Source organism: Anabrus simplex, chromosome 8 (genome assembly GCF_040414725.1).
Source record: "Anabrus simplex isolate iqAnaSimp1 chromosome 8, ASM4041472v1, whole genome shotgun sequence".
Lineage (NCBI taxonomy): Eukaryota > Metazoa > Arthropoda > Insecta > Orthoptera > Tettigoniidae > Anabrus > Anabrus simplex.
The window spans coordinates 92,263,461-92,279,004 of NC_090272.1; the positions used below are offsets into that span (position 1 = coordinate 92,263,461).

Below are 15,544 nucleotides of genomic sequence, written 5' to 3' on the forward strand. Positions count from 1 at the left end.
TAATTAACAGGTAATGAAATATCTAAAGGAAACAATAAAATGCCCGGGCAGCGCCGGGTAGTATAGCTAGTCTATATATATATAAAACTAGCTGTTACCCGTGGCTTCGCTCGCGTAGATTTGGTAATTCAATAAAAGTAATCGTTCCTGGTACTGCACTAAGACATTATCTGAACATCCCTAAAGTATAAAAACTCACCGAAAAATTGAGTTTCATTTACCCAAGAAACTCTTTGTAAACCATGTGTGTGGTATTGTCTTTTGGGGCTAAGATGGCTAGACTACTGACAGAGCTAACTCTGGAATATGCGACATAGAACTGTACATGTGAGAAACAGTCCTCTCTCAAGTGAAACAAAAAGACAACAACAAAAAGAAAAATGTGTTTCTTTATTTTTTTAAAGGAGATTCCAAATATCAATTTTCATGTCTGTAACATCATCAGTACCGGGCGAGTTGGCCGTGCGCGTAGAGGCGCGCGGCTGTGAGCTTGCATCCGGGAGATAGTAGGTTCGAATCCCACTATCGGCAGCCCTGAAAATGGTTTTCCGTGGTTTCCCATTTTCACACCAGGCAAATGCTGGGGCTGTACCTTAATTAAGGCCACGGCCGCTTCCTTCCAACTCCTAGGCCTTTCCTGTCCCATCGTCGCCATAAGACCTATCTGTGTCGGTGCGACGTAAAGCCCATAGCAAAAAAACATCATCAGTGGGCCGATGGATGACCTTTGATATTAGGCCCCTTTAAACAACAAGCATCATCAGTAAGCAACATCATCAGTTTCTGAGATATAAGTATCCTCATAAAAGGAATTCAACCTCTTTTTTTTGGTCCTTTTCACCCTCCTTAAATGGATTTTCCGAAAACAAAAAAAATCATATTTCTTTATTTTTTAAGGAGATTCCAAATACCAATTTTCATGTCTTTTAACTGTTGAGTTTACCGGGCGAGTTGGCCGTGCGCGTAGAGGCGCGTGGCTGTGAGCTTGCATCCGGGAGATAGTAGGTTCGAATCCCACTATCGGCAGCCCTGAAAATGGTTTTCCGTGGTTTCCCATTTTCACACCAGGCAAATGCTGGGGCTGTACCTTAATTAAGGCCACGGCCGCTTCCTTCCAACTCCTAGGCCTTTCCTATCCCATCGTCGCCATAAGACCTATCTGTGTCGGTGCGACGTAAAGCCCCTAGCAAAAAAAAAAAAAAAAAACCTGTTGAGTTTTTGAGATATGCCTATTTTAAAAATTCACTCCCTTTTCACTTTCTTAGTGAAGGAGTATCCAAAAATCCTCCCTTAGTGAGTATCTAAATTTTAAAAATTGTTTCCCCAAAATTTCATTTCTTTGTCCAGTAGTTTTGGTTCGGCGATGATGAGCCAGCCAGCCAGCCAGCCAGTCAGTCAGTCAGGACATGTTATTTTATATATAGATAAGAGTTTTGTCTATATACCACACTACCAACCACCACAGAAACACGCAATAGTGATTACATCCCTCCACGTAGGGTTGGCATCAGGAAGGGCCGGTCATAAAACAGGGCCAAATCCACATGTGCAACGCAGTTCGCACCCGCGACCCCACAGGTGTGGGAAAAAGCGGTAGCAAAAGAAGAAGAAAAAGAAGAATAAGATAAGAGTTTTGTCTGTACATTGTTCAGAATTAAAAAGGAATGGTATTTCCGTATGTCATGTCCACAGTAACAAGGAAATGTACTTTGTAATTTTCCGTAATTTCTGTCTGTCTGTTTGTCTGTATGTATCTACACGCATCACGAGAAAACGGCTGAAGAGTCTTTGATGAAAATCGGTATATAAAGTCGGGGAATAAGTCGCTACAATCTAGACCATAAATAATTTTATTCATGCTGAGTGAAATGGTAGTTTAGGGGAAAGTCTAACATTTAATTTGCAAATATATATGTTATTGTCCTATCAAAAATTATTACATAACTGAAGTTATATGGTATTACATTTCGGATCATTTATGTCTTATACTTTTTTACCATACCAGCTATGATAACAGAGATATTCATGAATTTAGATTTTTGTTGCTAAGTTCACATCAACACCGAACCACGAAAAAAAATGGGTTAATAGAATTTAATGAAAATTGGTATGTAAAGTCTGGAAATAACGAACTACAGTGTACACTATAAATAATTTTATCCACGCTGGTTGAAAAGGTAGTTTAGGGGAAGGACCTAAAATGTAATTTATAATTACCTATGTTAATCGTCGTATCGAAAAGCACTAGGCCTACATATCATAAGTCATAGAGAATACAATTTCCGATCATCTATGTCTTATTCTGTTGTTGCTATACCGACTATGATAAGATTGGTGGTGGCGATTCTTGTTTTAAGAGGAAATACAACTACGCAACCATTGTCTATGTAACGTTAATCAGAGAGAAAAAATGGAAGGGGTCCGACAATTCGAAGGAAAGGAGGACTCACTTTACATTGTATGTATGTATGTTTGTTTGTTGGGTACTCAGCCTGAAGGCTGGTTTGATCCTCTGCAGCTCCCCCAACAGCTGTCATAAATAGCCTAGGCATTGTTGAAGAGGCGTAGTAGGGAAATGAGTGAGGTAGTTTCCCGTTGCTTTCCTCGCCGAGCCAGCTGGTGCTATTACATATTAGTCTGCCAAGCCCACTGAAATGCATGCACCAACCGACCCTATGAGCGATATTTTCACACCATTCATAACGGACTGGCTGCATAAGCAATGGTATTACTAGCATCACTCTTACCTCAGTTACTTTCATATTGTCAAAGACAAGGATGAGACTGAGACAGGTCAATGAAAGTAACAAATTTGATATAGCTCATACCAGAAGACATAGTGCACTGTAAACACTACATCTCGCCAGCAAATGCATCACTTTACATTAGATGCCCTAATATCACAGAATCGGAAGAAAACTAAATGTGAAGGCCTATAATAAAGAAAGCCCACAAATGTTAAATTAAGAGGGGAATTCCTCAAGGCAGTATTATCGGACCTTTATGTTTTCTTGTAATGAGTAAAGGAGTGGAATCAGAGGTAAGGCTTTTTGTGCATGATGTTATTCTCTATAGAGTAACAGATAAGTTTGTGAGCAACTGCAACGTGACCTCGAAAATGTTGTGAGATGGACAGCAGGCAATGGTATGTTGATAAACGGGGTTAAAAGTCAGGTTGTGAGTTTCACAAATAGGAAAAGTCCTCTCAGTTTTAATTACTGCATTGATGCGGTGAAAGTTCCTTTTGGAGATGATTGTAAGTATCTAGGTGTTAATATAAGGAAAGATCTTCATTGGGGTAATCACATAAATGGGATTGTAAATAAAGGGTACAGATCTCTGCGCATGGTTATGAGAGTGTTTAAGGGATGTAGTAAGGATGTAAAGGAGAGGGCATATAAGTCTCTGGTAAGACCCCAACTAGAGTATGGTTCCAGTGTATGGGACTCTCACCAGGATTACCTGATTCAAGAACTGGAAAAAATCCAAAGAAAAGCAGCTCGATTTGTTCTGGGTGATTTCCGACAAAAGAGTAGCATTACAAAGATGTTGCAAAGTTTGGGCTGGATAGAATTGAGAGAAAGGAGAGCTGCTCAACTAAGTGGTATGTTGCAGGTTATAAACTTCATTTTTCTTGTCCGTATTGAAGATCTACTTGTGATACAATTCCTTTAGTTTTGCCAATTGCCACCTTTTCAATACAATAAAAATATATTACAAACTTACATATTTATTATGATGTTTACATGGTACATGTTTCGCTCCTTTTCGTGAGCTTCATCAGCCAAACTATCATTAATCTAAGATTGTGTAAGATCATAAAACAATTCTTTTGGTTCAAGATTACTCCTATAAAACTAATTGACAATCTTAAAATATTTTAACACTTTTTGTCTAAAATCTGCTTCAATCCAAACATTTTATCGCCGAAACTCATCCGGTGAACATCTTTTAAAATTGTTTAAAAATAAGAATAAAATAAAAAACTTTGAAATCTGGCTAGTTGTGTTGATTCCCGTTGCTTAACTTGTATAATTGCCATTAAAATTTCATAACAGTATTGAATATTTTCTGCAGTTGATAATTGTCATTATGGTCGATAGACTTGTTCTCGTTGCTGGAGTAACATTTATAAAATGTATTGGTATTAATTTATATTATCTATGCGGTAAAATTGTTCGTGAACAAACTTGTTGATGAAACACTTTTTGATGTGATATTGGATTTAAAATGTTCTCGAACGTTCCATAATGGCTTGTTGGTGTATCTGTAATGAAAGATAAAAATTATATGTTTATGGTTGTATGATTGTATGATTGTATTTCTGTATAACATCTTATTGGAAGAATTGTCACTCACTTTCCTTTCAGCTGCTTAATTGTTTGATATTACTCCTAGCCTCTTGAGAACTACTTGTTATCCTGTTTGCACTTCTTGTATTGTATGAGTGAGTGTGGATGAGTTTACGTTTTGGCAGGAAGGGGGAAGGGGAAGTTAAGGTAGGCGGCGCATTGGTAGCTGCAGTAGACTGTGGAGGGGATAGTCTAGGGGAAGTGAGGGGAGGAGTTGAGTTTGTTTGTGTCAATAAGCCATTAACTTTTATCGGATTAAAATGTTTATAGAATTTATTTATATCTGATTTGAGTATTTGTATTAGTTCTGGTAATTGTAATAAGATGGGATTCTTTATTTCTATTTCGTCATTTAGGTTTTTATTTTTATTGTATTGTTGATCTAAATGAATGTATATGTTTTCCAATTCTGTCATTTCTCTTCCTTTTTCTGCTCTTCTTAAGATTTTTAAATCCCTTTCAATAGTTGTAAAACTGTGTCCAGTTTCTTGCATGTGTGTACTCATTGCAGAATGTTTCCTGTGTTTGGCTGCATTTACATGTTCAAGATATCTTATTATAAAGCTTCGGCCAGTCTGGCCAACGTATGAAAAATTGCACTCTGCGCACATGAGCCTATATATTCCAGATCCTTGATATTGATTACTATTTGTATTAACTTTATTGTGGTTGAAGAAAACGTTTCGGTTCGTGTTTTGGGTCTTGAAGGCAATGTTGATATTTTGTTTTTTGATGGTATTAGTGATTTAGTATATAGCTGGGTTAGTAAATGTGAAAGTTGCAAATTTGGATTTTTTATTTTTATCTGGTACAAGATTAGTGGCCAAATTTATTTTCACCTTATTAATGATTTTGTTAATCATTTCTATTTTGTAACCGTTATTGAGTGCTAGATGTTTTATAAAATCAAGTTCTTTTTTAAATTCTTGTTTGTTAGTGGAATTTTTAGGGCTCTGTAAACCAAACTCAAAAATGCTGCCTGTTTGTGAGAGGTGGGGTAGAGTGACTCATTTTTGATTGTTACTGGAGTAAACGTCGGTTGTTTCCTGCTCTCTCTACATTTATATCTAGGAAATTTAATGAATTGTTCCTTTCATCTTCCTTAGTGAATTTTATATTACTGTCTAATTTATTTAAGAAATCCAAAATATTATCACCATTGTTCAGTTTACTGTCTATTATAACAAACGTGTCATCCACGTATCTCAGCCAAAGGTTTAGTCCATCTATGTTTTTTAAAATTTTAACGTGTTCTAAATGATCCATATAAATGTTAGCTAGTATACCTGATGCAGGATCACCCATTCCTCAGCACATTTGCTGATATATCTTTTGATTAAATGTGAAGTAATTATTATTTAAAGTAAATCTTAATACATTTATGAATTCTTCTATTTCACATATACTTAATTTACTATGATTGAATAAATTTATTTGATTATATTAATGGTTTCGTTGATCGGTATGCAAGGGTACATGTTAGTTATATCATATGAACACATTTTATGATGTGGTTGCAGTTCGAATTTATTTAGTTTATCATAGAATTCTATTAAATTATTAATTGTAGAATTATTGTAAAATTTATAGTGCTTTTTCAAAAAATGATGTATAAATTTAGAGGTCTTATATGTTGGGCTATTCATGCAGTTAATTATAGGTCGCATAGGTATGTTAGCTTTATGGATTTTTAGGCATGGCTTTGGCTGTTGGTATTTTGGTATTCATATTTATCAGTTTCTGACATTCTAGATCATTAAAGAGAAAAGACGAATTTTTAAGTACGGTAATTTCTTTAGGTTTCGTAAAATTTTGATTGTAGGATCTTTCTGTATTATCGAATAGGCTCCATTTGAGAAAAATTCTTCTGTTTTCTTAATGTAATCTTGCTTATTTAAAATAACTGTAGTTTCTCCTTTATCAGCTTTGGTTACTATTATGTTGCTTTCGTTGATTTTAGATTTTAATTCTTTGATTTGTTTAGTGAGGTCGGGATTTAAGTTGTTATTTATTTCTTTTACTAAGGTTGGAAGTTTCTTTTTAACTTCGAATCTTGTATCACTTTGCGATTCTAAAGGCAATTTCCCTATATTAGATTCTACTTCAGCTACAGTGGTTATTACGTCTTCTATTTGATGATGGTTAGGCCAATTAAATTTTGATCCTTTATTCAGTAAGCTCATTTCACTATCCGTGAAGGTGACATCTGATAAACTTACAGTGGTTGTGATGTTTTTAAGGTCTGAGTTAGTCTGTTTTATTCTTGTATTATGTTTATCGTATTTTGTTTTGTTCTCTCTTAAATGTGATATTTTGTTTTCTATAGTTCTTTGTTTCTTCTCTAATATACCAACGAGTTTGTCATTAGTAAATTGTTGTACTGATTGCCATTCTAACGGGGTTAGAAGGTCAGAGATTTCTAAATGTGTACGATGAAGTTGTAAGTTTAAAAACGACTTTTTTCTGTAATGTGTTTTTATCTCGTTTTTTTAGCCAGATTTCATTTATTTTGTTTTGAGTGTCTACTAAATTTGGCATAGATAAGTTTCGTCTTTGTACAGATTTCAAAAACTTAGGTACCAGTTTGGATTTTAAACATTCTTTAAAAAAATATATGTCCTTTGCGATCTTACCAATCTTTACCTTAAGATTAATGAATCTGTTTTTAATCTTATTATTAGCCTGGTTGGCCATTACATTGCAGGTTATAAACTTCATTTTCCTTGTCCGTATTGAAGATCTACTTGTGATACAATTCCTTTAGTTTTGCCAATTGCCACCTTTCCAATACAATAAAAATATATTACAAACTTACATATTTATTATGATGTTTACATGGTACATGTTTCGCTCCTTTTCGTGAGCATCATCAGCCAAACTATCATTAATCTAAGATTGTGTAAGATCATAAAACAATTTTTTTGGTTCAAGATTACTCCTATAAAACTAATTGACAATCTTAAAATATTTTAAAAGTCACACAACAATAAAATTATGTCTTAAGTTAACACTTTTTGTCTAAAATCTTCTTCAGTCCAAACATTTTATCGCCGAAACTCATCCGGTGAACATTTTTTAAAATTGTTTAAAAAATGTAAAGAGAGCAGGAAACAAATTTGACTTCCAGATTTATAGAAAACCGACGTTCACTCCAGTAACGATAAAAAACGAGTCACTCCACCCCAACTCTCACAAACAGGCTGCATTTTTGAGTTTGGTTTACAGAGCCCTAAAAATTCCACTAACAAACAAGAATTTAAAGAAAGTACTTGATTTTATAAAAGATCTAGCACTCAATAACGGTTACAAAATAGAAAAGATTAACAAAATCATTAATAAGGTGAAAATAAAATTGGCCACTAATCTTGTACCAGATAAAAACAAAAAATCCAAATTTGCAACTTTCACATTTACTAACCCAGCTATATACCAAATCACTAATACCATCAAAAAACAAAATATCAACATTGCCTTCAAGACCCAAAACACGAACCGAAACGTTTTCTTCAACCACAATAAAGTTAATACAAATAGTAATCAATATCAAGGATCTGGAATATATAGGCTCACGTGCGCAGAGTGCAATTTTTCATACGTTGACCAGACTGGCCGAAGCTTTATAATAAGATATCTTGAACATGTAAATGCAGCCAAACACAGGAAACATTCTGCAATGAGTACACACATGCAAGAAACTGGACACAGTTTTACAACTATTGAAAGGGATTTAAAAATCTTAAGAAGAGTAGAAAAGGAAAAGAAATGACGGAATTGGAAAACATATAACTTACATTCGTTTAGATCAACAATACAATAAAAATAAAAACCTAAATGGCGAAATAGAAATAAATAATCTCATCTTATTACAATTACCAGAACTAATACAAATACTCAAATCAGATATAAATAAATTCTATAAACATTTTAATCCGATAAAAGTTAATGGCTTATTGACACAAACAAACTCAACTCCTCCCCTCACTTCCCCTAGACTATCAGCTCCACAGTCTACTGCAGCTACCAATGCGCCGCCTACCTTAACTTCCCCTTCCCCCTTCCCGCCAAAACGTAAACTCATCCACACTCACTCATACAACACAAGAAGTGCAAACAGGATAACAAGTAGTTCTCAAGAGGCTAGGAGTAATATCAAACAATTAAGCAGCAGAAAGGAAAGTAAGTGACAATTCTTCCAATAAGATGTTAAACTGAAATACAATCATACAACCATAAACATATAATTTTTATCTTTCATTACAGATACACTAACAAGCCATTATGGAACGTTCGAGAACATTTTAAATCCAATATCACATCAAAAAGTGTTTCATCAACAAGTTTGTTCACGAACAATTTTACCCCATTGATAATATAAATTAATACCAATACATTTTATAAATGTTACTCCAGCAACGAGAACAAGTCTATCGACCATAATGACAATTATCAACTGCAGAAAATATTCAATACTGTTATGAAATTTTAATGACAATTATACAAGTTAAGCAACGGGAATCAACGCAACTAGCCAGATTTCAAAGTTTTTTATTTTATTCTTATTTTTAAACAATTTTAAAAGATGTTCACCGGATGAGTTTCGGCGATAAAATGTTTGGACTGAAGAAGATTTTAGACAAATAGTGTTAACTTAAGACATAGTTTTATTGTTGTGTGACTTTTAAAATGTTTTAAGATTGTCAATTAGTTTTATAGGAGTAATCTTGAACCAAAAGAATTGTTTTATGATCTTACACAATCTTAGATTAATGATAGTTTGGCTGATGATGCTCACGAAAAGGAGCGAAACATGTACCATGTAAACATCATAATAAATATGTAAATTTGTAATATATTTTTATTGTATTGAAAAGGTGGCAATTGGCAAAACTAAACGAATTGTACCATAAGTGGTATGTTCCGGGCTGTCAGCGGAGAGATGGCGTGGATTTACATTAGTAGACGAATAAGTTTGAGTGGCGATTATAAAAGTAGGAAAGATCACAATATGAAGATAAAGTTGGAATTCAAGAGGACAAACTGGGGAAAATATTCATTTATAGGAAGGGGAGTTAGGGATTGGAATAACTTACCAAGGGAGATGTTCAATAAATTTCCAATTTCTTTGAAATGATTTAGGAAAAGGCTAGGAAAAGAACAGATAGGGAATCTGCCACCTGGGCGACTGCCCTAAATGCAGATTCGTATTGACTGATTGATATGCTCAACAATAACCTAACATTGACCATTGTTTGTTGTGATGTGCTTTGTGCCTTCTGTTACGCTCATCTCCGATATATGGGAATACTGCTGCGTATCGAGTATAACAGCCTGTCTGAATATCGGTGGAAAGTAGCTGCTGCGTACTGAGTATAACAGCCTGCCTGAATATATGCGGAAAGTAGCTGGGGAGTTAGATAACTCTTTTCTTTAGCATGCCACTCCTCTGATTCATACATTTTCTGATAGGTACTACTTGTACGTGACACACTGGTTCATCATAGTACTTCAGCTATTCGATACCTACTCTGAGTTACTGGTAAGAATGAGCACACTTAACGGAATAATGGCAGGGAAGTGTTCACGGCTGTCTGCGGCCTGGTAATTTCAGCTCTGGAACTTTGGACTGTTAAATCGGCAGTGTAGTACTGTTTGTCAAAAGTGAGAAAATGTGCGGTTTTTCATTTGATGGAGTATTTCATATACCGTAATATCATTGTTTGTAATGGCGACCTTCCTGGTGACGTCACTGTAATGACCTATGCTGACTTCAGTTGAGAAAACCTCAAGGACACTCTTTCTAAGGATGTAAAAAGTAGGTGGAGAGTGAGTGTCTGCCATTGTAATGAAAAATATCCAACGCGTTTCTGACTGGCAGTAGGCAAGTGGGTCTACCATCATAATGAAAACTTCCAACTTAATTGTGACTGATAGAAGGCAAGAAGGCCTACCATTACACTAAAAATTCTCTAACCCAGTATGAGTACTACATAACCTAGAATTCTGTATACAGTGTAAAACTTGGAATACTGGCTGAAAGTTTACTATTTTCTCTCTCTTTTTTACAATTGTTTTAGGCTACGTCGCACCGACAAAGATAGGTCTTATGGCGACGATAGGATAGGAAAGGGATAGGAGTGGGAAGGAAGCGACCGTGGCCTTAATTAAGGGTACAGCCTGGTTTGAAAATGGGAAACCACGGAAAACCACCTTCAAGGTTGCCGACAGTGGCGCTCGAACCCACTATCTCCCGGATGCAAGCTCACAGCTGCGCGCCCCTATCCGCACGGCCAACTCCTCTCGTTACTTTTTTCTATGTAATGAATAACAAAGGTAAATTTTCTAGTGTTCCAATTTTATCACTTTTAAAAAGCCAAAAATATGAAGTAGAAGATAAAATATGTCAAAATTCTGCAGCTACGTTTTCTTCTAGTGATTATTACTACAAAGAGAAAGAATTGCAGATGATGAAATAAGCATAAGTCCTTATTGGAAATAGCTAATATTTCCACCATTTCCAATAATTTTGAAATAGTCTCATGAAAACAGGTAGGTGGAATTAAACAGGAGCAATGTTTTCTAGTAAATAACTTTTCAATTAGAGCTAAGCGGTTCGTCAGTGATGAGCAAAAGCTTGCTATAAAATGCGCCTCAGAATCTCGAGAACAACGTGAGGGGTGGACTAAAAATATTATCGTGCACCTGCTAAGTAATTTTTCCCGTCAACGACGGCTACTTCAGCTAGTTTGAAATATTTGTCTACTCAGTAGGCTACCACTTAGCATAGTAATAACTTTTCCATATTAAAGTGACGTGCGGTATTGACTGGATATTTTATTTCGAAAATATCTATCATGCAGTACGTATTGAGCGGCGGCGGCAGTGACCCCGACTCAGCACTATTATATTCCTTTTTTAAACTCGGAAAGCATTTATTCCCTACTGAGGAGCATGTTCCTAATTTATCAAATGTTTCTTTCTTTCCTCTTACCGAATTCTGAAACAAGAATTTAATTATGCCGCCTCTGTGGTGTAGTGGTTAGTGTGATTAGCTACCACCCCCGGAGGCCCGGGTTCGATTCCCGGCTCTGCCACGAAATTTGAAAAGTGGTACGAGGGCTGGAACGGGGTCCACTCAGCCTCGGGAGGTGAACTGAGTAGAGGGGGGTTCGATTCTCACCTCAGCCATCCTGGAAGTGGTTTTCCGTGGTTTACCACTTCTCCTCCAGACAAATGCCTGGATGGTACCTAACTTAAGGCCACGGCCGCTTCCTTCCCTCTTCCTTGTCTATCCCTTCCAATCTTCCCATCACCCCGCAAGGCCCCTGTTCAGCATAGCAGGTGAGACCGCTTGGACGAGGTACTGGGGGTCATCCTCCACAGTTGTATAACTTATATCCCCGACCCAGGGTCTGAAGCTCCAGGACACTGTCCTTGAGGCGGTAGAGGTGGATGCCTCGCTGAGTCCGAGGGAGAAACCAGCCCTGAAGGGTAAACAGATAAAGAAGAATAATTTAATTATGAAAGTATTTCTCCAACTACGCTCTTAGGCACACAGTGACTCGGTTTGCTGTGCATGGATTTCATCATCGTATATATAAAATAAGACCGGCCCCGTGGTGTAGAGGTAGCGTACCTGCCTATTACTCGGAGGCCCCGGGTTCGATTCCCGGCCAGGAAAGGGATTTTTACCTGGACCTGAGGGCTGGTTCGAAGTCCACTCAGCCTATGTGATTAGAATTGAGGAGTTATCTGACGGTGGGATAGCGGCCTCGGTGTAGATAGCCAAGAATAACGGCCGAGAGGATTCGTCGTGCTGACCATGCGACACTCCTCGTAATCTGCAGGCCTTCGGGCTGAGCAGCGGTCGCTTAGTAAGCCAAGGCCCTTCAAGGGCTGTAGTGCCATGGAGTTTGGGGGTTTATATGTAAAATAAAGTCTTTTCATTCACCAGATGAACTCTGCTTTTGTGAACTTTGTGGTAAACAATGTGGACGCTATCACCTACAGGACTGCTTGAAAAGAACAAAATCTATAGTGAGATATAGTGAAGAAAATTAATCTGTATATGCATTTATTGGCCATTGGCTGCAATAAATCTATTATTATATTGTTTTGAGGTGTTTTATTTTACGTTTTGTCCATTCTTTTTGCTATTCGACAGGTTTCACCCTCTCCCTTCCTTCTTCTTCTTCTTCTTAATCTGTTTTCCCTCCAGGGTCGGTTTTTCCCTCGGACTCAGCGAGGGATCCCACCTCTACCGCCTCAAGAGCAGTGTCCTGGAGCTTCAGACTCTGGGTCGGGGATACAACTAGGGAGGATGACCAGTACCTCGCCCAGGCGGCCTCACCTGCTATGCTGAACAGGGGCCTTGTGGAGGGATGGGAAGATTGAATGGGACAGGCAAGGAAGAGGGAAGGAAGTGGCCGTGGCCTTAAGTTAGGGACCATCCCGGCATTTGCTTTGAGGAGAAGTGGGAAACCACGGAAAACCACTTCCAGGATGGCTGAGGTGGGAATCGAACCCACCTCTACTCATTTGACCTCCCGAGGCTGAGTGGACCCCGTTCCTGCCCTCGTACCACTTTTCGAATTTCGTGGCAGAGCCGGGAATCGAATCGGGGTGGCAGCTAATCACGCAAACCACTACACCACAGAGGCGGACCCTCTCCCTTCCTACTGTCATATATCATATCATTTATTTCATCTCATTTAACTCCTCTGGTGAGTTTGATACCAGGAAGGGCATCCTGTCGTAAGATCTTGCTACGAAGATTCATCCTACTTCATACCTGATTTCGCAGAGGGACGAACAGTCCATGAAAATAACTATTACTACAACCACCACTATCGAACTGGTGCCGTTATGTGCTGTTTGCTTGTCGATTCCCAGTGGACAGGAGAATTCTTTCTTCAACTTATCCCAGGTATTTCTGGGGTCGCTGTCTCCTTTTGGGTTTTGGCTGAGGTCCTGACATCACGTCATTTTTCAGTTAAATATTCCAACCCAGGGTCGATCGGGAATCGAACCTCGGGTGTCCAGGTAAAATGTCAGTAGCTAAACCACTACGCTGATGGTGACCTCCCGGGAGGTTAAATATTAGTAACGCATCAATAGCAAAAATCACTACATTTTCAAGTCTTAGAGGAAGCAGTGGTTACTGTGTCAGAATTAATGAAGAACGTAGGTAAAAATAAAACATGAGAAAACGTTCATGTCTCGCTCTCATTTTTGTGTGGCTCAGACGGTTGAGGCACTGGCTTTCTGACCCCAACTTGGCAGGTTCGATCCTGGCTCAGTGCGGTGGTATTTGAAGGTGCTCAAATACGTCAGCCTCGTGTCAGTAGATTTACTGGCACGTAAAAGAACTCCTGCGGGACTAAATTCCGGCACCTCGGCGTCTCCGAAGACCGTAAAAGTAGTTAGTGGGACGTAAAGCAAACAACATTATTATTATTATTATTATTATTATTATTATTATTATTATTATTATTATTATTATTATTATTATTATTACCCATTTTTGTAAACAAGGACGAGCTGACACGGTGGACGTCTGGGATTCCGACAAGAGTCCTCCCAGTTATTCACGTGGATGTGATTTTAAGCTGTGAATCATTGGTAGAGTGTCGGCCTCCAAACCCCAAGATCGCGGGTTCAAACCCGGAAGAGGTAGTCGAATTTTTGAAGGGCACTGAAAAGTCCATTCGGCACTCTATCATAAGATGTAAAAGATCCCAGGTGACACATCTGGCGTTCACTGGACTGCCACAGAACGCCCGAAAGAAATCCGTTTTTCTGTCATCTGGCAGAGTAAAACGGAGCGTCAACATTGATATACATGCAGAATGGATGGTATCAAATAAAAATGATTACTCGCGGTAGCTGAGGTTGTTGTTATTATTATTACTATTATTATTATTATTATTATTATTATTATTATTATTATTATTATTATTATTATTATTATTATTATTATTTACAGGTTAAACTATAGTTTGTTATGAAATCAACGTTAAAAAACCCTTTGCGGAAAACTAGTGATAATGGATATGTCTTTCAGTAAATGAAACTCAAATATTGGTAAGGTACGTTTTATTTGCATCATTTCACAAAGTATCTTTGGCGACCAAGGCCCACGGTTTTTCTGTGACCTCCGGAGAGGACTGGTGCAGGTTTTTCTATTTAACGCCGTATAGGCGACCTGCGCGTCTGTGGAGATGGGGCTCTATCTAATGCTGAAAACGTCACAAACCCCAGTCCTAGAGCCATAGGAGTTAATTAATGAAAGTTAAAATCCCTGACCGAACCGGAAATCGAATTTTTGAAGGGCACTGAAAAGGCCATTCGGCACTCTGTCATAAGATGTAAAAGATCCCAGGTGACACATGTGGTGTTCACTGGACTGCCACAGAATCGAATCCGGGACCCCTTGAACCAAAGGCCAGCACGCTAACCATTTGGCCATGGAGGCGACAGGCTTACGGTAACGACTAATGTGACGTCACACATTTTCTATTTCAGCACACACTGTACAGTACAAATCCACAGCCGCAGATTTTTCGGCGACCATGGCCTACGGTAACGACTAATGTGACGTCATTTCTGTCACATATTTTGTCGCGTTACACAATTTTCCGGATGACCCGCAGCCATTAGACATATCCATGTAAAAAAAAAAAAAAAAAAGGCGTTGCTAAAATGTATGTAAATGTGAAAGGAGCTATGGACACAAAATGCTCCTCTATCCTCTAAACAGCTTAGCCTACTTGACATTTCTTAAATTGTTTTAATTACCTGAAATATTCATTTCGATTTTATTCAGTCTTGCCGTAATCCATGTAACATTATCACAGGACTCAGCTAAACTGCGTGCTGAGTCTCTGTAATCAGTTTTTGGCTACAGTAGACAAAGTCCAGTCAGCAATGTTTCTTTTTTTTTTTCTAGCACATACTCGTTGAGATAAGAAGTCTCAATTCCCGGATAAGATGGAGCAAAGTTGTGATTACAGCCTGCATTTCACAAGTCAGGCACTATTGTATTGAAAGTCTTCAAGAAACTAACTAATAAACGAGAAAAACTCTGGCGTACAACCAGAAATACGTGTTCAATGCTATTAAATAAACCTAAAGCAGGGGCGTAACGTTAGGGCCTGCAGGGCCCCGAAGATTCCTCGCAAAAAGTAAAAATGATG

At 37.8% G+C, this 15,544-nt stretch overlaps 1 protein-coding gene across 2 annotated transcripts in view; it reads right to left on the reverse strand.

Moving 5' to 3' along the window:
• Positions 1-15,260, reverse strand: part of LOC136878834 (leucine-rich repeat transmembrane neuronal protein 3) — a 29,253-nt gene extending 13,993 nt beyond the window's left edge. For both annotated transcript variants that reach the window (XM_067152360.2, XM_067152359.2), the window contains exon 1: positions 15,147-15,260. In XM_067152360.2, coding sequence (XP_067008461.2) covers positions 15,147-15,159 — 13 coding nt within the window. In that variant the 5' untranslated portion in view covers positions 15,160-15,260. The remainder of the gene's footprint in view (positions 1-15,146) is intronic.
• Positions 15,261-15,544: the final 284 nt, after the last annotated feature.